Here is a 19899-nt window from a genome sequence, read left to right on the forward strand (position 1 = left end):
AATAATAATAATAATAATAATAATAATAATAATAATAATAATAATAATAAAGTACATTAAGTTTACTGCATAACTTTGGAAGAACCACAAACACCAAATGGAACAGAGCAATGGAGTAGTTCAAAGTGTTCAGTGCCTGCATTATTTTCATTAAGTAAAATTACCTATGGTTACTCAAATGAAGTTACGGGGCACTTAGTTATTAGCAGTCCAAGGAAAGAATGGGTGTTAAAGTGGGTTCAGTGTTGCGTGTAGTCAATTATTAGCTTGGTGCTTCAAACTCATATGTTTAATCAATACATAAATAAATAAACATGGTGACTTCATGCACTGGTTATTTATCAATGTGCTTTATGTGCCCAACTTTCACAAGACAAAACTCCAGAATACATACTTGAAAATCACAAATAAATGGTAGTGCATACAAAAATACATAGTGGATTCATGCATTGGTTATTTTATCAATCATACATGCATACATATTCATCTTCCATTAGGCAAAACTTACAAAACAAAACATAATGGTAAAGAATCAATCCACCCTAAATCACTGATGAGGATTAGATCACGTGAAAGAAGTGTCTTGCATTGGAAGGTCTACTTAGACCAAAAGAATCATCAAAATCCCTTCAGTAACAGATCTCACCTCATGTTCATTTTTAAAAAGCACTTGTATCAAACAATTTAATATCAAACAACTGCAGTTCTGACCACACTTTATGAATGTATGCACTAAAACCATAAGAATCTAATCTAAAAAATCTCTCTTCAGCTCATTTTTTCATCCAAGGAAACAGTCTTAGACCAAAACAATCAAATGTCAAGAACTCTTTTCAGCAATCTGATCTTGGTGAACATTCTATATAGACCAAAACTAGACCAAACGAGTCCAATATCAAAACTAATTATGTGACTCAATTCAAAGCACACATTCTAATACAGGACACCTCACAATGCATCTCCAACATCACACTTAATACAGGTACAAGAAGGGTGGAAGAGTGTAAGTGTATCAGCATTATAGACCCCAAATCCTCATAAGACCTGATTTGTTTCCACTTCCAAAACTTTGCCCACCTGCCTCTCTGAGTATCACCAACATAACATTGATATAAAAGTAGAAAATAAAGAGTACAATTACAAAGCATTCCATTCTTGAGAAAATTATGTATAGTAGTGTGTGTGTGTGTGTGTGTGTGTGTGTGTGTGTGTGTGTGTGTGTGTGTGTGTGTGTGTGTGTGTGTGTGTGTGTGTGTGTGTGTGTGTGTGTGTGTGTGTGATGTAGTACAGTGCCAGAAACAACACTACACAACCAACTTGGTGTAGCTTACGAGGCAATAATGTGTTGCAGTAGCAGTAATAGTACATAATTATTGCAGATCACATCATCTTTAGTTATTCATTCTTTCTTATGCCTTCTTTTTTTTATGTAGTAATTGTATTTACCATATTTTATGTAATGAGGAGAAACAAGCACAAAATTTACGTCTACTACAAATTCTTGGTGATAGCCGTGAGGGGGTGCAATGATTTATGCATTTATGTTTAAAATCACGCCAGGCAAAGCAGTGTGTTTAATATTTTCCCTTTTCCACCTTTTATTTTTCTCCCTAAACATTGCAATACATACCTACTATGCATCTTTCCCAACTGGAACGGCAAGAAACAAGCGGGAAGCGTGAAGCAGGGAAAAGATATATGTGGAGTAACAAGTACAGATGGTATGTAGCTAAATGAATGAAATGAACAATAAGCCTAGTACAAAAATGCAGTCTTAATAGTACAATATCACCCAAGTCTTTGGTTTCTACTCACTGGAACGAAGGAAGGAAAGAGGGAAGGAAGAAGTGAGGGAGTGTGGGAGTGAGGGAGGGAAGGAGGAAGGTCAAGTGCCAGGCTGTTGCTATAAAGTCATTACAAAACACCCTTACATTTCTAGGGGTCCCTTAATACAGTGCATACTTCTACATGTATAGAGGCTCCTGGTGAGAACCCCTACCTACACTCACAAGGGTAATTTCACTAAATACTTTTATTCATACGAAGACCACGCCCCAAATACCTTTACTCATATAAAGATCTTGCCTGTACTCATGATTTAACATTACACAAATATTTTCTGGTAATATTTTCTTACATTTGCAAAGATTCCTCTACGTACAGGATCTCCAATACTTGAGAGAGATCACGTTACAATGCCAGTGAGTTAACATCTTCTCTTCCTATCTCTAAATATAATGTTACACCTTGAATATTTTTATAATGTTTCCTTACTCCTTCATGAATACCCAACACTTACATAATAGTAGCATTACTCTTACATTTCCTTATTTTATGCTTTCCACAACCATCACCATCCCAAGCTGCCTAGCCAGTAAGCATCTCAGTGGGAGATGTTTGCATTCATCACAATCATCCCGATATGTTTACCAAGTGCTATTCTGTAAAGTGATTGGCTGCTGTCCTACAACACCTTACCACACCCACCCACTGACTGGCTGACCAATTGTGTTTACAGTATATCTCTAAGTGGAATTAAATGCCCCAAAATTCTTCTTTCCTCCCTGTCAACGCTTATGGATTCAGGCTTGGCACTCAGCATAACAATTTGCATGTTCCTTGCTCTCTGCCTCTCCCTCTAGGGCCATGCAGGTGTGAGGGTCACTGTTTCAGGGAAGGAAACAGTGTAGGAAGGAGGGATACAGGGGACCTAAGAGTGATGGTGAGGGTTAATACCTGCCTGCCTGTCCAGCACTCCTCCACACTATAAAAGCAGCCCCATCAACCTGACCTCTAATACTTCATCTTCTTTACACCTTGTCTTGCTCTACCTTCCTCTTATTCATATAAAAATAAGTTAATTAAAAATAATAGCATCTACTGGGATTTGGAAACTGATTTTGACATTTCCTTAGTGTTTCTTGGGAAAGGCAGAAGCAATACTCATTTCTTCCTATCAGCCCTGGGCCAACCCCTTATGTATACATAAAAAAGACTGTAAGCTACACACTAACCTAATGTAATTTTACTTGATATACTTTACACTTTTTGTGTCCAGACAAGCATGGCAAACACTACTATGACAGTTTATCAAAGCTCTATGACTTCTGCGATACATGCAATATTTCCCATTTCTACTGCTGATTAGATTTTGAAAATTAACAATGTCTTACTAAAACTTTCTATCATTATCTCCACATTGCTAATATTTCACACATCCATCACTGTTGCTCAAAGTTGACAAATTTGACACTTGAATAATGTATGAACTCATTCACCTCAGCTTCCATAAAAACTTAATACCAATACACTTCATCTCCTCTCACACTGTAAACTCAACATTGTGCATTATTCACTCTTTTATCATTGTCCACCAATGACGAAGAATATATGAATGCCAGGCATATGTACATATTTACCCAATGTGATAATTTAAAGACAATTGCCATTCTAAACACTGGTAACAAAACCTCAACACTACAGCTACACTTTCACCTTGCTCTGCCCCTGGCTGGGAGATGCACACACCAGCTGAATAACACAAAGATAAGACAACTGAATAAACCCAAATTAGTGCCAACATATTAGCCAAATTACTAACCCATCTTTCTCTATCATTTTAATCACCATGAACTAATAACCAATTCTTTAGCATCTCTCCTTGAAGCATCATACGTAACACTTTTCTCTGGATCATTTAAATCATCAGTAAGGAATCCATTACCAGCTTTCCAGTTTCTCCCCTCAAGCATGTCACATCACACTGGCAAGATCCCCGTTAAAGGAATCATGGATGTCAGCAGTAACAGGCTGACTCTATAATATTCTTTGGTCATCCACTATCACCCATAGAATTCCCATTGTCTTTTTTGTTTTAGATTAAAATGCAACTATAATACTATGTAAGTAGTTTTTAACTCCAAGATCATTCCAATCCATGCACCTTGCAATCCCATTAGTGCATTCTTATTTTAAGGACCAATGTCTTGTGAGTATCAAGATTTTAGCACTGCCTTATCTCTATTCTGTTTACCGCAAGTTTCAAACAAGTAAATTTTCCATACGAAACATTCCACCACAAAAGATTTCTCAAAAGAATTGTTCCCATGATATATTAGTCTGGGCTGAGAGAATTTATCACGAGAAAAAATTATTCTGGATTAAAATCTTGGGGGAGGAAAATTTATGACTGGAATTTTCTTGGGTGGAGTTGCAGTGCACAGAAGCCCCTAATGATACAAGTGAGCAATATGAGCATGCATTCAGGTAGAGCATCTGTACAAATGCCAATCATTACTAAGTTAATTTACACAATCCTCCATGCTAGTCACCCAGTCACAACAAAGTTAACCTATGCAATATTTCTCTATCCCAATCACTGAATCACCAAGGGTAAATCACTAGGGGTCTATCATCATAGTTGCTAAAGTGAGGCAGAGAATTCATGTTAAGATCCAGACATAAACTAACATGAGAAAGAAAATTAAGAGAAATACTGATGATATATGAGTAAGATCAACTTCAACCTGGATCCTTCTCCTTGTGTCTCCTGTCTGGTATACACACCATAGGCATCTAAAAAATAAATAAATAGATAAATAAAAAAAAAGCCAAATAAGTCATCAAATTCTTTCTTCTGAACCACCATGAGGAAATAAAAAAACAGTTTCAAGATCATTCATGCCCAAAAAATGCCCCAAACAAGTCAAACAAATACAAATAAAGATATAATAATGACAAATAATGCATCAATATCTTGCTTCTGGATCATCAAAGATAACCAAGTAGACATTATAATTTTTACATTCTACATCTATGAATTCCCCAAGTGCAGCAGGAAGAAATCTACAAAAATGACAAATCATACAATCAAGTTTTTTTTCTCAACTATCAAGAATAAATAAGGAAAAAAAAAAAATGCAGATAACAGATCCAAGTTCTTCCTCAGCTATCAGGAGTGAATCAACAGCTCCAGCATCGCTCAAACACTCCCCAGACACGTACATACATAGGTTTAATACACACAGCGATCCATTGAATTATTTCCTAAGCATCACAAGAAAACAAGCAGAGGCAGCCTTAATTCTTCTTCACCCTGCATCTTTTACAGGGACACTGAAGCAAAGACACAAGCATACTCATTCTTGCCTCTAGCGTGCTCCATAGAGGCTGTTCCTTATCGCTCAACTACCCTAGAGAAAGAGTATGGGGTGGAGCTGTCATCTGGCTGCCTATCCTTTCCTCACACTCACTACAATTCTACTGCCATGCTTCCCTTTATCTACATAAGTACCACAGATAATTTTTCAGAGAGCTCCTACATATTTTTCCCTTTTAAGTTAATCCACTAATGTGTAAAGTCTCTACTGCCTCTGTTATTACTTTTTTGAAGTGTTTTACAGCCAATTTCTGATATAACCTCAGTGAGACAGTCTTGCCACGTGGCCCCTTGACTGTGATTCATCCCTAAGCGCGTCTGGTCTGCTCAAGAGTCCTTACATCACTAAGCACAGTAGTATAAAAAATGGGTTTACTGCTGGAACACTCAAGAAAATGCTCAGGAATATGCTGGAAGAACTTATGGTGGTCAGGAGTGGGGGAAAGGGAGGGTTACGGAATGGGGTGTTGGGGATATTGGGAGTAAGGCAGTAAGTACTCAATGACAAGAGCTTATCAATAATCTCTGGTCTGCCCGAAAACAAAACTAGCGTGGTGTTGGCAGCCGGGCGCCCGCTGGGAATGCTCTCTACTGACGAGGAATTGTCCTCATAAAAGAAACAGAAAAAAAGAAAAAAAAGATACCTATGCTTTACCAAACTGCCGATGACAACACTACTTATTACTATGAACTGCCGGCGCCTCAGGAATGAGCGGAGACGAGGGAGCCTGACGAGGTAAGGGACTTAGGGGAAGCGGGAAGATGGGAGGGGAACGGGGGTGAGGAAGGCCCAGAGAAAACCCTCGTCTCTAGGCTAGGCTGCCGGCAACGCCCATGGAACACTTCCCAATTACTTGTAAAACTTGAGCTCAGAATCAATGCAATCCTTGAGAAGGTCGTCCATCTCTGACAGCCTCTCAGGGTCAAAGCTCTCCAGAACAGCCTCAGTCTCCTGCACACACTTCTCCTCCAGCTGCCTCAGGGTGCCCCAGATGCTGCTGTCCCCTGAGGCCATTGCCTGCTGCTGCCGCCGGTACAGCAGGTGGGTTCGGTTCACCTTGGAGGCAAACCGTGGCACCACCTGAGGGAGACGTGAGGGTGTGAGGATGGAGAAGGTGACTGTGGTGATGAGGGTGAGGTTTGTGAATGGATGTGTGGGTCATGTTCTGGATGTTTATTACAGCTTCATTATGTTAGACATTTATGAACTATATGTATGAAACAGAAACAGACCATACGAAGATACCTAAAGTAAGATCTTTAAAAAATACAAGCTAAGGTAAGAAATTCTATTACCCATTAAAAATTTCAATAATAATAACACATGATAATAAAATTATGACCTTGGACTTGCTTATCACAGAAAAGAGAAACGGCAGCAATAACAAGAAAAATTCAATACAAGTATGTGGTAAATATCCCTGATAACAATAAGTGATAATGAAAACTCAAAAGAGTGTTTGAGTCAGAGGCAGCTGGGAGAAAACCAGTGGGAAGACTAAAGAACACTTAGAGAGAGTGTACTGAGAGAGACATGAGAATAAAATCACAGAAGCAATCCTAAACAACTGCAAAAACTGGGAAACTTAAACAACATCAACTCAATCTGAGAAAATAAGCACTTAAATAAAAATGATAATGATGGTGATGATAACGAGGTCAAACCAACAAGTATTACAGCAAACGAACACAAACAGAGAAATACTCAAACAAATAAAGAAAAGGCAACTAAAATTTATGGAACACACTGCTGGAAAGCAAATAATTGAACTGAGTATCACAGGAAAGATAGAAGGGAAGAGAGGAAGAGAAGGACAGAGACAAAGGTTAATAGAATGGATCACAGCGAACAACCTGGCATGTCAACTCTCACACCTCATCCACATAACTGAAAATTGAAGAAGGTGGAGACACGACCACCCAAGTCACACAACACCAGACTTCAGTAAAGGTAGAGATTAAGTCATTATAGTCACACAATAAGACAAAATGCAGCAGACAATGTTACCTAAACACGACAACACACCTTGGCAGGGTCCTGGTCCTCAGGTATGTGGGGGCTCTGGATGTGTGGCGAGATCTTCACATTGTCAGTGAAGATGAAGGGCTTGAAGACCGAGCGGCAGGGGTCTGGGGTGCCAGTGAACCAGTGGCAGCTTGGCCGACCTTTACCCTGGCTCACCACTGACACCTGTCCACCATCACCGACAGATTAGCTTGTCACATGATTTACTGCTTGTATCAAATACTGTGATCTAGTGCTTGATATTAATGTAAGGTGAAGTGGTTCTTTCTTTAGACAATCTAGTGCTTGATATTAATGTAAGGTGAAGTGGTTCTTTCTTTAGACAATCTGATAGTTAAGGTGAGAATTTTTGCAAGTTTGTTGGTTCTACTTATACAAAGATGAACAAACTGAAATGTTCCAATTTATAAATTGATATTCAACTAATATTTAAATTTCTAGACTAAATCTTAGCAAAAATTTGGAAAAAAAAGTAATAATGCATTGCATGAACCTTTCAGTTTTTTGGTAATTATATGAAGATAGATCTAAATCTCTCTCTCTCTCTCTCTCTCTCTCTCTCTCTCTCTCTCTCTCTCTCTCTCTCTCTCTCTCTCTCTCTCTCTCATAATTTTACCAACATTTACACACAAACATATACACACACAGATACACACAAGAAAACAAAACAATGATGGAACTGAAAATAGTGAAAGAAAAAAATTCTTCTGATGACAGGAAAGGTGAGGATGAGAAAAATTAAGGAAGGTTTTGAGGGGGACAGCCTAGGTTGTGGTTAAATGAGTAAGCTGTAAGGGAATATGCCAGCTTTAAGTCTGTCTAAAGGTGAGAGATAATAGGACAGAGAAAGAAAGAAGCAGTTAGGACGCAATGGTGGAAGGTTTAGGGGAAATATAGAATTGATTTTTTTTCCTTTTTTTTTCCCCAAGATAAAGGGGTATGGGAAGTAAAGACATAACCCTATATAGTCCTGAGGTATGCAGAGCAGGGCAAAAGGACAACAGGGGCAAGACACAGGTATAGATGCATGTCAGCACTCACCATACTCCCGGCAGTGGGGTGTTTGTGGTCTGTGCCGCGTGATATCCCTGACTCCTCGTCTCTCAACACCTCAAACATTTGTGTCAAGGAAAAGTCACCTGTTGATAGTTCAGAAGAATATTTGCCTCATTCACACGCGTGCTAAATGAGGGCAAACTGAACATCAGTGATGCAAAACTCCCATGTTAAGGAAAGTAGGAGCTATCAAGATGTAAATAAAAATTTATCAGTTGAGTGATGATAAACAAACAGCTCACTCATATAACTGAAAAATATCATCAAAATTGTGTCTTCTTTAGAATTTTATCACCAAACAATCAAAGAAAAATATAAAGCCTCAGCAATAACAGATCTTTGGTGGCATTATTTTGAAAAAGACAGACCTCAAGCTAACACAAGGCAGCAGATGGCAGCCTGCACACTATACTGCAGTAAGTGACTTCATGACAGCAATCACCATGCCACTAAGGCAAACAACAAAATCATAACAGCATTTTTTATTCTCCTATATAGATCATTAATAAAAAAAAAATGTCAAGGACAGTGATGAAAAACAAACCACCCTTGTATCTTTTTCACTCCTAGCATGACATAAAATTCTTTTCCTTCATAATTACAGCCACAGGAAGGCTGATGATAAGAATATGTATGGACTCAATCCTCAATATATTATCATCTCAAGATTTATCCTTATCAAATGGCACACCACATAAATTTTTCCGTTATGTGAATTAACACAGGACCACTTTTCTTTACGGCAGCAATGTATCAGTCCATTTACAGCAGCTTACAGGAGGGAGGAAGAAAGAGTGAGGCTGTGCAAAACGTGCAGCCAACATGCCCAGGACCTAATAACATGCACTGATTCAGGAAGGCAATGAGGGAGACAGAGAGAGGGAAAAGAAGAAGGAAGGAGAAAATAACAGGGAAAAGAATAGAAAGGATTAAAAAGAGAAGATGGGAGGGAGGGAGAGAGGGAGAAAAAGAAAGAAAGGAAAGGAGGAACAGCACTTCAGCCTTCTTCCATTCTACTTCAGTACACAATTATGGTTTTCCTCCTGTATTGCGAACTGAGAAGATTTTATTCCTTATATACATTTAGGACTCCAGTGTCACAATGGAAATAAAAAAGGCAGGAAAGAAATAAGGAAAGGAATTATTACCAAGGATAATCTGTGAATTATTTCCATTCCTATCTTTGATGTCATGATGGAAAGAAGGAAAGGAAAGAAACGAGGAAAGGAAGGTAATGGAATGGATGTTTTTATGGTGCTGGGTGCAAGGGGAATTAAATGGTAAAGTCAAGACAGACAGCACACCCAACCAGTCTCTCAGGTGATCAGAACTTAGTATACATTCACACCATTCATAAAACATGTGCACAACTTCATACATCACGCACATAAATAAACAATAATAAGTACGCTACATAAACTTAAAAAAAACTACATACTACTGACATAAGACAACAGAAAAGTGAGAGGTGAGGAGAGGGAGGCACTACCTGTGATGATGTACTGACAAACATCCCATCAGACATGCAAATCCCTGACTTCTGATCCCTCAACACTGTGAACATTGCCTGCAAATCAAAGTGACCTGCAAAGAGGCACAAGGCATTGGTATACATTGAGCAAACTAAACAACTAAATGACTACAGGTGTTGGGATGTGTGTATAGGAATTTCAGGGTAAGAGTATGATGGTGTATAAATGTAATGCTTGTCTGTGTTTGTGAATATGTGTATGTGATTGAGAGAGAGTGTGTTGTATGTATAAATGTATGCATATAAACAAACACCAGGCCTTCCTTGTATTTCCAATAAATGTTGGCATACTAATAACTAGAAATAAATAATATTAATAACAACAGTAACAATAATAATCAAGTATAGCCAAGAAATACTTTAAAGAAGCACACAATAAAAAGCAAGACCTATCTGCTTAAACTTCCTAAGATAAAACATAAAGTGCTGCAGATAACAGGGCATTGGCAGCAAGGAATGGATAAGAAGAGCAAAACTGATGCCAAGGAACTATTAAGTGGAGGATACTTGAGTAAACACACCACTTGGGATTGATGTACTGAAGGGAAAGACGATACTGGCGGATGTAAGGGAAGGATGAGGAATGGGAAAATGCGGGGAAGGGTGCAGTGTACATGAAGATAGTGTGAGGGATGGGGAAGGCAATTGTGAATGTGACAGAGTGGGCGAGGATGGGAAAGTGAGGGAGGAAAAGAGGTGCAGTGAATTTGAAGTAGAGTTAGGGGGATAGGGAGAAGGGAGAGGAAGTATAATGAATGTGAAGGAAGAATGAGTGATAGGAAAGTGAAGGAGGAAAGCATGCTGTGAACATGAAGGAAAATGAATCAGAGAATATCAAGGAAAGTGAGAAAGGAGAGATGCAAAATAACAAATGCAGAGACAGAGTCTTGTTCCCACTCGTGTCAGTTATTTATGAGTAGCACCACACTTGTTACTATTTCAAGACATTATACACATGAAGTGCTAGAGTCATGACCTAGCAAGTACTCTGCCAATATTGAGGCAGAAAAGTAAAAAAACAGGAAGCAGGTGGCCTCACACTGTCCGATTTCCTAATTCTATTATAAAATCCCTGGTTGTCTCGTGAAGTCTTAGATTGAAATGGTTTACTTCATGAGGAAATATTAATGTTGTCACTCAACCAGTCACAAAAAATAATAACTTGTAATAAAAAATCCATTTATAGTGAGGAAGTCCTCACTAAAATTTTAAAAAATTAAAACAAGAATGTTCCTTTTTTCCCTTTTCCTTCATTTAACAAGAAGTTTAAATTTTGAGGAATCCATACATATTCTCTGCTTTATGATTTTACTTTACTAAAAAATCTCACATTCTAGATGTAATTTTGTTGTAAGAGGACACCACAAAACTGAAACACAAAAACACCACCAGGACACACAAGACCACTGCAATACCCTCACATCCAAGAGATCTGCATGAGATGAATGATGTCAACCACAATGAAAGATGTGGATGCTGAGTTTATGATGAAAATTATGACAATGAAAAATGATGAGGCTGTGTTTGTGTTTATGATGGAGAATTAATATGAATGATGAGGACGCTGTATTTAAGACAAAAAATGCAAACTGTAATAAGTGAAGAGGCTGTGTTTATGCTGATGTTTAAATGTGAAAGATGAGGATACTATGATGAAACTGAAAGAATATGACAATCAAAGTCAAAGAGTTTGTATGTTTGAATATAAATATTATGATGATGCTGTCCTGAAGATGATGGTGAGCAACAGTGAGATGAAGAAGCTGTGAATGAAAGATGAAGGTGCCATGTAACAGACAATGGAGTTCAAATAAAAAAGGAGAGTGATGTGTTAAGGATGAGAATGCTGTCAATGAGAGGTGTGGATGCTGCATCTAAGATGGCAGACTGTGATAACGAAACCATCTCTATAAGAATTATACAATTACGGGAGAAAAAGGAACTGGTATATTTTTATAAAACCTCCTTAAAATTAACAATGAGTTAATCAAATATTGTAAAAAAATTAAATAAATAAATAAAGTATGTTATAATCATAAAAACAAAACTGTCTCAAAACAATCCCAAGGCTGCATGTATTATTGAATAAGAAACTTATTTTTAATTAATATTATCAAAAAAGCCATGAGCTAGAATTATGATTTAAGGAAATATAAAGAAATGTAATGAAACCTATGTTTCTGAGAAAAAATGGTTTTATCCTGCTAGTGAGAAGGACATGATTGTGAACATACCTAAAGAATAAAAGAAAGAGAACAATTAGAGCAGCTCAACACCTTACCTCCTTCAGTCAGCTTGGCTAGCAGCTTCTCACCACACTCTTTCCTGCCACCAGCATAGTCCTCGCTCACCCCAAAGGCCTTGCTGAAGTCAAAGTCTCCACTGCCATCCCAGAAGCCCTTCTCCTGGGCCACCGCCGGCAGACCCTCACTCATGCGGTCAATTTTGGTCCCAATGCTGAGTGCGTTGCTGATGTTTCTGTAGCCACCTGTAGGATAGTGAGAGAGAAAAATAATTACTATATGCCTGAAGTGTGTGTGGATTTATAGAAAAGGAAGACTAATAATCTTGCTCTTCTGTGTGTGTGTGTGTGTGTGTGTGTGTGTGTGTGTGTGTGTGTGTGTGTGTGTGTGTGTGTGTGTGTGTGTGTGTGTGTGTGTGTAATTAATTCTCAGTCTTGAGAATCACAAGCATGATTTATGATTGTCAGATACAGGGTGTAACATGAGCTTCTGTGGATATAGTTTGAGGTCGAAAATGTTCTATGTACACATGTATTTTGAGGTGTTGTTTAGCCGTGGTATGTAATTTGTGTGGGCAAGTGACAGAGAAACACCATGTCCTCACACTCCATATTATTTTCAGTAGCTGCGCAATACAATCTAAACATATTCACTATCACTGCCTTGTCAGGAAACTGCCTATCAGCTGATTTTCTGCTAGCCTCACTCTTTCCCACTTCCTGCCAAGGCAGGCATGATGCCACACAACCTATTATTTTATTTGTCCTTTATTACACCCATAATAATCTACACATTTCACCATGGTTACCCATCCGGCCCAGCTGTTGTGTCTGTCACCCAGCCACATCTGAATTTTGTACCACAGCTAAACGAGCCCTCAAAATACATGTGTGCATAGAACATTTTCAACTTTGATTAGCCAGTACATTCACCACTAGCAATATTTGCAGAATCTCATGTTACACCCTGTATACCATCCAAGAGGAAGCTTAGAGCTGAGACTTCTCACAAACTGACGTATCCTCTTGCTCAACTAGGCCAATAACTGCTCACTCATCAATGGAAACCTTTTCCAACTTACTTGTTTTCCAAATAGAGCAACAGACCAGTAAAATGGTTTGTCACCGGAAGTAGTGTTGGTAAACAGTATACATGTATTCAAAAAAATATATATGTGATCATTTGACCTTATAAATGGGCCACACTGAATTTGATTAGCTTAAGAGTAACATAAATAGTTAACTACAAACACACCACTCACTCTTGATATGCTCCGCTGCCCAGTACTGTCCAGCAGTCTCCAGCACCCAGGCCTCAGTGGCATCTGCAATGATGAAGCTGTTGTGGTAGTACATGTCCGGCTCATCCTCGGAGCAGGCACCACCTTGCCCATGACTCTCCAGCAGGCCAGCGAGCACCTCCACTGCATTCGCTGCCGATGTGCTGCGCTCCAGGGCTAGTCTGCAATACACAGTCTGGTTAGGACAGAAGAAGCTAGGTTGGGAAAGATTCTGTTATGATGGGTAAGGTTAGGTTACAGTAAGTTAGATGAAGTTTGGCTAGGATAGATAAGGTAAGGTCAGGTTAGGTTAAGGTGGATTTGGCTGAGCCTCTCGTGAATCTCTTTGTCTCTCTCTTCCTGTGTCTCTCCACACCTCTAATCAAGATACATCACCACACCACCAAACCACCACAGCAATGCCACCTCATCTCACTGCTACCAATTCAAAAACACTCATATCAACACAAATCCTCACAACATTACATTACCAGTGACTTCCCTCCACCCACTCCCCAACACACCACTTGCTGACTCACCTCACCATATCCATGCCCAGCAGCCGCTCCTCCTGGTCAGCATCATCCAGCAGTTTGGTCTGCACCGCCTCATTGCCCACACACACCCCGTGCTCATTGGCACCCATCTCCGCTCCCCACATCCACGATGGCTTGCTCAGGATCACCGCATGAGTGTGCTCCACCTGGTCCACCTCTATGTATGTACACTGTAATGGAGCAAGCCAGGTGGAAATAAAATAAATCAATAAATGAGGAGGAGGATGAATAGATTATGAGATGAGAGATAGAGAATATAGTGATGGAGATGAAGGGAAGCAAAATAAATCAACAAATGAGAAGGAGGAAGATAAATAGATGAAATACAGAATACAATGAAGAAAAATGTGATTTAGATGAAGAGTAAATGAAGAATATAAAACAGATAAGTCAAGCTTTAATCAGTATAATTTATCCATCCTACCTCTTCCCCTCTCCTCCACACACAACAAAACCTAGATGCCACTGGAAAACACATAAATTCTTGGTCTACTAAAAAAAAGATATATACTCAGCCAGGATAACACAATGTGGGGAAAAGTGCTCTTCTGTAAACCTAACAGGACTGACCTTTGCTGTTTATCAAGGAAAAAATCTGTAGCATAATCTAATCCTCCATATCCTAGCTTCACTAGGATAGAATATACCTAAAACAAACTATAATATATATATATACATATGGATATGTAATATCCATTTTACATTCTTTCTACTTCTTAAATGAATCACAATATATTTACCTACATCAGTGTTCTATTCCTTTTCCATTCCACCAATAAAATACAGAAATCTAATGTTTGTTACTCTACTGCCAAGAACAGATATTACATACTCAACTGATCTGTCAACCCCCATACTCACCTGCACCTTGCTGCCTGCATCATGATCAGCTGCTGCACAGTAAATGATCTCCTGCACCTCCTGCTGTGGCCGGTCTGAGTTCTTGCCAAAGACAACATGGCCACCCTTAGTGAGGTCCGGCAAGACAACGAACGTATCGCAGGACTGAGGGGGTGGGCGGGGAGACATCTGCAAGTCAGGAGGAGTGTTAGGTGATGAAGGACGTGTCAGTGAAAGTAGGAAGTGAAGTGATTAACCCTTTTGTTGCTATGATCATCCTTACTTATCCTTCCTAGCACTGTAAAAACTGTCTGCAATAAGATGCAAGAGAGAGAAGAGGGAAAACAGAAGGTTAACTTTGTCTTTTAACTGGCAGAAATATTTACAAGAGCCTAGCACAAAAAAATAGTGTTTGAAAAGTTATGGGATATTAAAAGAGAAAATTTGTCTACCAGTGAAAGGATTAAAAAAAAATTCTTGTCACTGCAAAAAAAAAACTAATTAAGTTCAAATAAAAGTTAAAACTAACAGAAATAAGATATAGTTCAAATTTAACATAGTAAAAACTAAATAAAAACAAAAAAAAATACAAATTAAGCAGGTACAGGGATGATTGAAAGACAGAGCAGGTTAGCTTGATTTGTGTGTGAAATATGGGAAAGGTATGAAAAGTCAATTAGTTTGCAAAGGAGAGATGAGAGAATGATAAATGATGCTGAAGACTGAGAAAGGGAAGAGATGCTAAGAGGTACAGGGATGAGGTTTTTCAAAAGACTGAATGGGTTTGCTTGATTTGTGATAAGTGGATGATCAATAGAAAAGTAACCTTCAAAACCAGTACCTCCTAAACTTTTACTGCATCCTATACATTCATGGTCTCATTGCAGTGCTGAACACGATACAACACATGGCTTTAGGTCCCATTATTAGCAGCATCTCTGACTACAACACACAACTCAAGCACAACAAACACATCAGCCTCGTTCCCACTTAGTTTCAGCCTAAAATGGAGTGGAAACTAATTCAGATTCTGTCCACATTAATCTAATATGCAAACACACTCCCTAATGGATGCGGAATTAGCTTCGCTCTACATTCATGAGAGATCGACAGGTAGCAATAAAGGAGAATGAGACGAGAGAGGAAAGGAGAATATAAGAATGAACAGAGCAAAATTAATATTCTCAAACACCCCAAAAGCAAGAACAATGATTACCTACAAGATTAAACTGAAAAATAGAACAAAAAAGACCAACAAATATCAATGACATCAAGAGAAAGCCAAGAAAGACTAGAACCAGAATAACTAAGCTGGAAAAACAAGATAAAACTGCCCAAAACACACCCCTGACACCCTTGACATGACAACACACACTCGACTACTCAAGCAGAAGACGAGAAGGATAATTGTGAAATAACTTATGTTGGTTAGGTTTAGGCTAGGTAAGAGGTAAGAGGTTAGTTAATTTTAGATTCACTCAGTTACTCCACTTCACAGCTGATTCCTTCACTGTATAGATCACAAGTAAAAAAGTGTCAGCTTGCCCAGAAATAAGGCCAGTGTCAGGAAATTAGTAGGCTGAGGTTATTCCCACAATCCCTTACGTGAAAGATGAAGGAAACAACAACTGACATCCCTAGCACCACCCAAACATAACATGCCAACCCCCACGACGAGAAGGATAAAGAAAACAACAATAACAACATCATTGACACCACCAAAACATTACATTCCAAGCAACCCCTGCCACGCCCCCTCCCCCTGCCCCGCCCTGCCAAGCCCCCATGCTGATACCCTGCCTCTCCTACCCCTGCTTGTAACGTTCGTCCCCTCGCCCCGCCGTGACCCTGCTCCCTCGGTCCCTTGCTAGCAGACACCATATTGCGTTTGTAGCTTTAACTCGTCGCCATGTTATGTGGCACAAGACTCATTTCATCAACATATGAGTGGGTTTTCTATCGATTCCCAGCCACTTGCAGGTGGATACGTTCACTTGTCACGGCCTATGGGAGGGAAAAAGCAGCCTAACCAAAAGTGGTACTCTTGAAATAACAATGTGAACAGTAATTTCTCTTGCGTAAATATTCAAGGGAAAGCTGAGAATTTTAACCCCATGGAAGTATTTTTCGTCAATTTCTTATAACTTATAGGCGGAAACACTGAGCTGCCAAGGCCTGTACAAAAAATAATCGGCCTACTCAAAACTCAATGACCTCAGATTAATGACTGGTTCTATGTCTTTTCTTTTATAGCTATCTAATCATCCCAACCCGATAACCACGTCTTCTACAGCTTCCCTACAACCACCGGACCAAAACACCAGGCTGTCAAGACCCAATAGAAGAGAAAAAAATCGCACAAAACAAAACCCAAATGACCTTAACACAAAAAGACACCCCAAAATGACGAAGTCCCCCTGAACTAACGACCCATTTAACCCTTTCACCTCCACCATCACCACTTCCCGCCAACTGTACAGTGCTGGCAGGGGTTATGGTGGCCTAATGACAGGGAAAAATAATGAAATAATGTCCCGGGAAGCTGGACTCACCCTGTAGAATTCACGAGACACAATGAAGCTTCAGCTCTCGCCGCCTGAAGCACGGAGCAGACGATGGAAGCACCGGCCAGCTGGGCAACACGACGTCTGCTGAAGAGTGAGTGAGAGGAGAAAGACGGGAAACTGGGAGAGGTGAAAGAAAGGGAGTGAAAAGAAAGGAGAGAATTGTAGAATAGTGAAGGAGAAGAGGATGAAAAGAGAACATGAAATAAAAGAAGAAAAAGAAGAAGGAAGAGGAGTGAGAAGCAGTTAGAGAAGGAAGAGGTTAGATAAGAGAAAAAGGAGAATTGGATAGAAGGGGGAAGAATAGTAGAATAATGAAGGGGATGAAAGGAGAACAGGACAGAAAAGAAGAAAGAGGGAGAGAGGAGCAGTGAGAGAAAGGAGATGGGAGACTGGGAGAAGTGAAAAGGAAAAGAGAATGGGAAAGAAGAGGAGAGAATGATAGAATAGAGTGAAGATGAGAAGAGAACAGATGAGAAAAAATGAAAGAAGGAAGAGGAAGTGAAAAGCAGTGAGAGAAGGGAGCTAGAAGACTGGGAGAGGAAAGAAGAAAAGAGGAGAATATGGGAAAAAAGGAGGAGAGAATGATAGAATAATGAAGAGGATGAAAAAAGAAGAACAGAAAATAAAATAAGGAAAAGAGAGTGAGAAGTAGTGAGAGGGGAGACTAGAAGAGGTGAAAGAAGGGAAAGAAGAGAATGAGAAAGAAGAGTAGATGGTAGAAAAGGAAAATAGGAGGAGAATGGAAGAGGAAAAGAGAACAGGAAAGGATAAAAGGAAAAAGAAAAAAGGGGGAAGAGAAGGTGAGAGAAGAAAGAAGGGAAGCTAAGAAAGGTGCAGGAAAGAAGGAAAAGGAGAAAATGGAAGAGAAGATAACTAGTAATAAGACTGTAAGGAAAACATGAAATCAAAATAAAAGTGAAATACTTGGAGAGGATGAGATACAGAGAAGCTGGGAGAGGAGAAAAGAGAAGAGAGAAAGAGAGAATGGTGTGGGGATATTGGAGGAAAGGGAAAGAACATATAAGGGGAAACAAAAAAAGGTGAAGACCGGCAAAAATAAAAGGATAGAAAAATGCACGTAAAGGACGATAGAGAAAATTAGGTAAAATGTATGTTGGCAAATGGATGAGAGAGGCAGGATGAGAGAAACGTGTGTGTGTGTGTGTGTGTGTGTGTGTGTAGATAACAATTACCATTAGCATTATTAGTATATATCTTGCAAGCAAGAATAAGTACAGTAAGGTATCGCCTGGCAGAAGTGATGACTTGGGAGGCAGGGTTTGAGGCATTCAGCGGCACTGAAAGACGGAGAGTGAGAATACCGAAACCGAGACGAAAAAAAGAAAAAAAGTGTGAACGAATAAAGTTTGCGTGTGACTGGGTATTGACGGTGCGAGTGTCTGGTCGCCCCTGTGTCCGCCTGTGTCATGACTATTGCAGTGTGACTTGTATACTGCTGTGTAATATATGGACATAAGAAAAAGTGTGTTTTCGTTCCCCTGCTCTGTGTGACTGTTCTCCCCAGGGTCTATGTGACAGACGGGTGGGCCAGCGAGCACGTGAGGTCAGCGCGGGTCGTACGTGGCATTAGTAGCCCCACCGCCTCACACACTCGCCTGTCTGAACACAGCCATCCTCTTACCCTGGTGTGTGACAATAATGAAGAGAAAAAGAGAGGAAAATAGCAAATAAAAAATAATGGGTAATAAGTGCAGGAGTCAATCAGTGAGTGAATAGCAAGGAGTGGGGCTGATGAGGTGCCGCCTGCTCGCTGGCTGGCCCACCTGTCTGTCGTATGGATCCTGGACTCTACCGATTCCCCGCTGAACCGGTTCGTAACCGGTTCCGACGATTCGTCAGCCCAAGGAATAAATTCCGTGAATACTTAAGTTATCGGTTGCTGCCCACCAATACCTGCATGGTTATCCTACATGACTTGGTCCCGCATTTTGAAACGCTATTTGTTCTTTCATCACAACTATTTTCAAATACTACAGAAATTATTAGCAGGGTTCTCAAAAATGTTTCTAGTTGACAATCTATAAATCTTTTTAATCTGCCATTATCTGCCACCTGAATTAGAACCTTTTGAAAGTATAGTGGAGGTGCGGCGCAGAAATGTTTCAAAATAAGGTCCTTAAATGTTATCTTACAGCAATATGAATGTTCTGCAGGTAAGTTCGTGGTGTTGCATTAACGCTGCTCACTGGTAAATTTAAGCTGCTAGTCTAGAAAAATAGAAATGTGATCGCGGAACAGTAAACATGCAGATGCAGTGCCTTGAAGAAATCTGTGAATTTTCATATTAAACCTGTGAATAATAATGTGGATGAATCCGCGAATGATGCTACGAGCGAATCAGCGAGTTCTTCAGCAAATAAAATTGCAAATGTAAACATGAAAATCGATAAATCAGTTAAAAATTAGACCTACACGTAACTTGCCAAATAAATCCATGAATAAATTCACAGATATATCCAGAAATAAACCCACGAATATATATATCAATCCCTTAATAAATCCACGGATATACCAATAAATAAATTGAATAAATATGGATAATTTTTTGGAGAAAATCTTCAAATAAATCCCCTCTAATAAATCTTTGAATATACGCGAGCAATTGTTCAACTTTGAAAAAA

The 19899-nt window shown here is 39.4% G+C and overlaps 1 protein-coding gene across 3 annotated transcripts; it reads right to left on the bottom strand.

The window, feature by feature from the left end:
• Positions 1-1176: 1176 nt before the first annotated feature.
• Positions 1177-17379, bottom strand: LOC135110407 (secernin-3-like). Of its 3 annotated transcripts, none has more exons than XM_064022695.1 (8): positions 17243-17379; positions 14712-14879; positions 13833-14020; positions 13276-13475; positions 12053-12259; positions 9730-9824; positions 7185-7349; positions 1177-6239 (listed from the first exon to the last, which is right to left on the bottom strand). In XM_064022695.1, the coding sequence occupies exons 2-8, from the start codon at positions 14877-14879 to the stop codon at positions 6009-6011; spliced, it is 1254 nt and encodes a 417-aa protein (XP_063878765.1). In that variant the 5' UTR covers positions 17243-17379; the 3' UTR covers positions 1177-6008. The 3 variants fall into 3 exon arrangements, with proteins under 3 accessions (XP_063878765.1, XP_063878763.1, XP_063878764.1); XM_064022693.1 differs by lacking the exon at positions 9730-9824 and adding an exon at positions 8226-8323 and having other exon boundaries at positions 17243-17376; XM_064022694.1 differs by lacking the exons at positions 9730-9824; positions 17243-17379 and adding exons at positions 8226-8323; positions 15532-15683.
• Between the last annotated feature and the right edge of the window lie 2520 nt (positions 17380-19899).

The sequence above is a fragment of the Scylla paramamosain genome, chromosome 20 (genome assembly GCF_035594125.1).
Source record: "Scylla paramamosain isolate STU-SP2022 chromosome 20, ASM3559412v1, whole genome shotgun sequence".
NCBI classification, from domain to species: Eukaryota; Metazoa; Arthropoda; class Malacostraca; order Decapoda; family Portunidae; genus Scylla; species Scylla paramamosain.

Excerpts from the sequence above, each read along its gene's own strand:
- LOC135110407 (XM_064022693.1), bottom strand. The coding sequence starts at position 14,879 with ATGTCTCCCCGCCCACCCCCTCAGTCCTGCGATACGTTCGTTGTCTTG. Across the intron at positions 14,021-14,711 it reads ATGCAGGCAGCAAGGTGCAG|TGTACATACATAGAGGTGGA; the intron begins GTGAGTATGGGG and ends GCTCCATTACAG. Across the intron at positions 8,324-12,052 it reads AGCCAAGCTGACTGAAGGAG|GTGACTTTTCCTTGACACAA; the intron begins GTAAGGTGTTGA and ends AACTATCAACAG.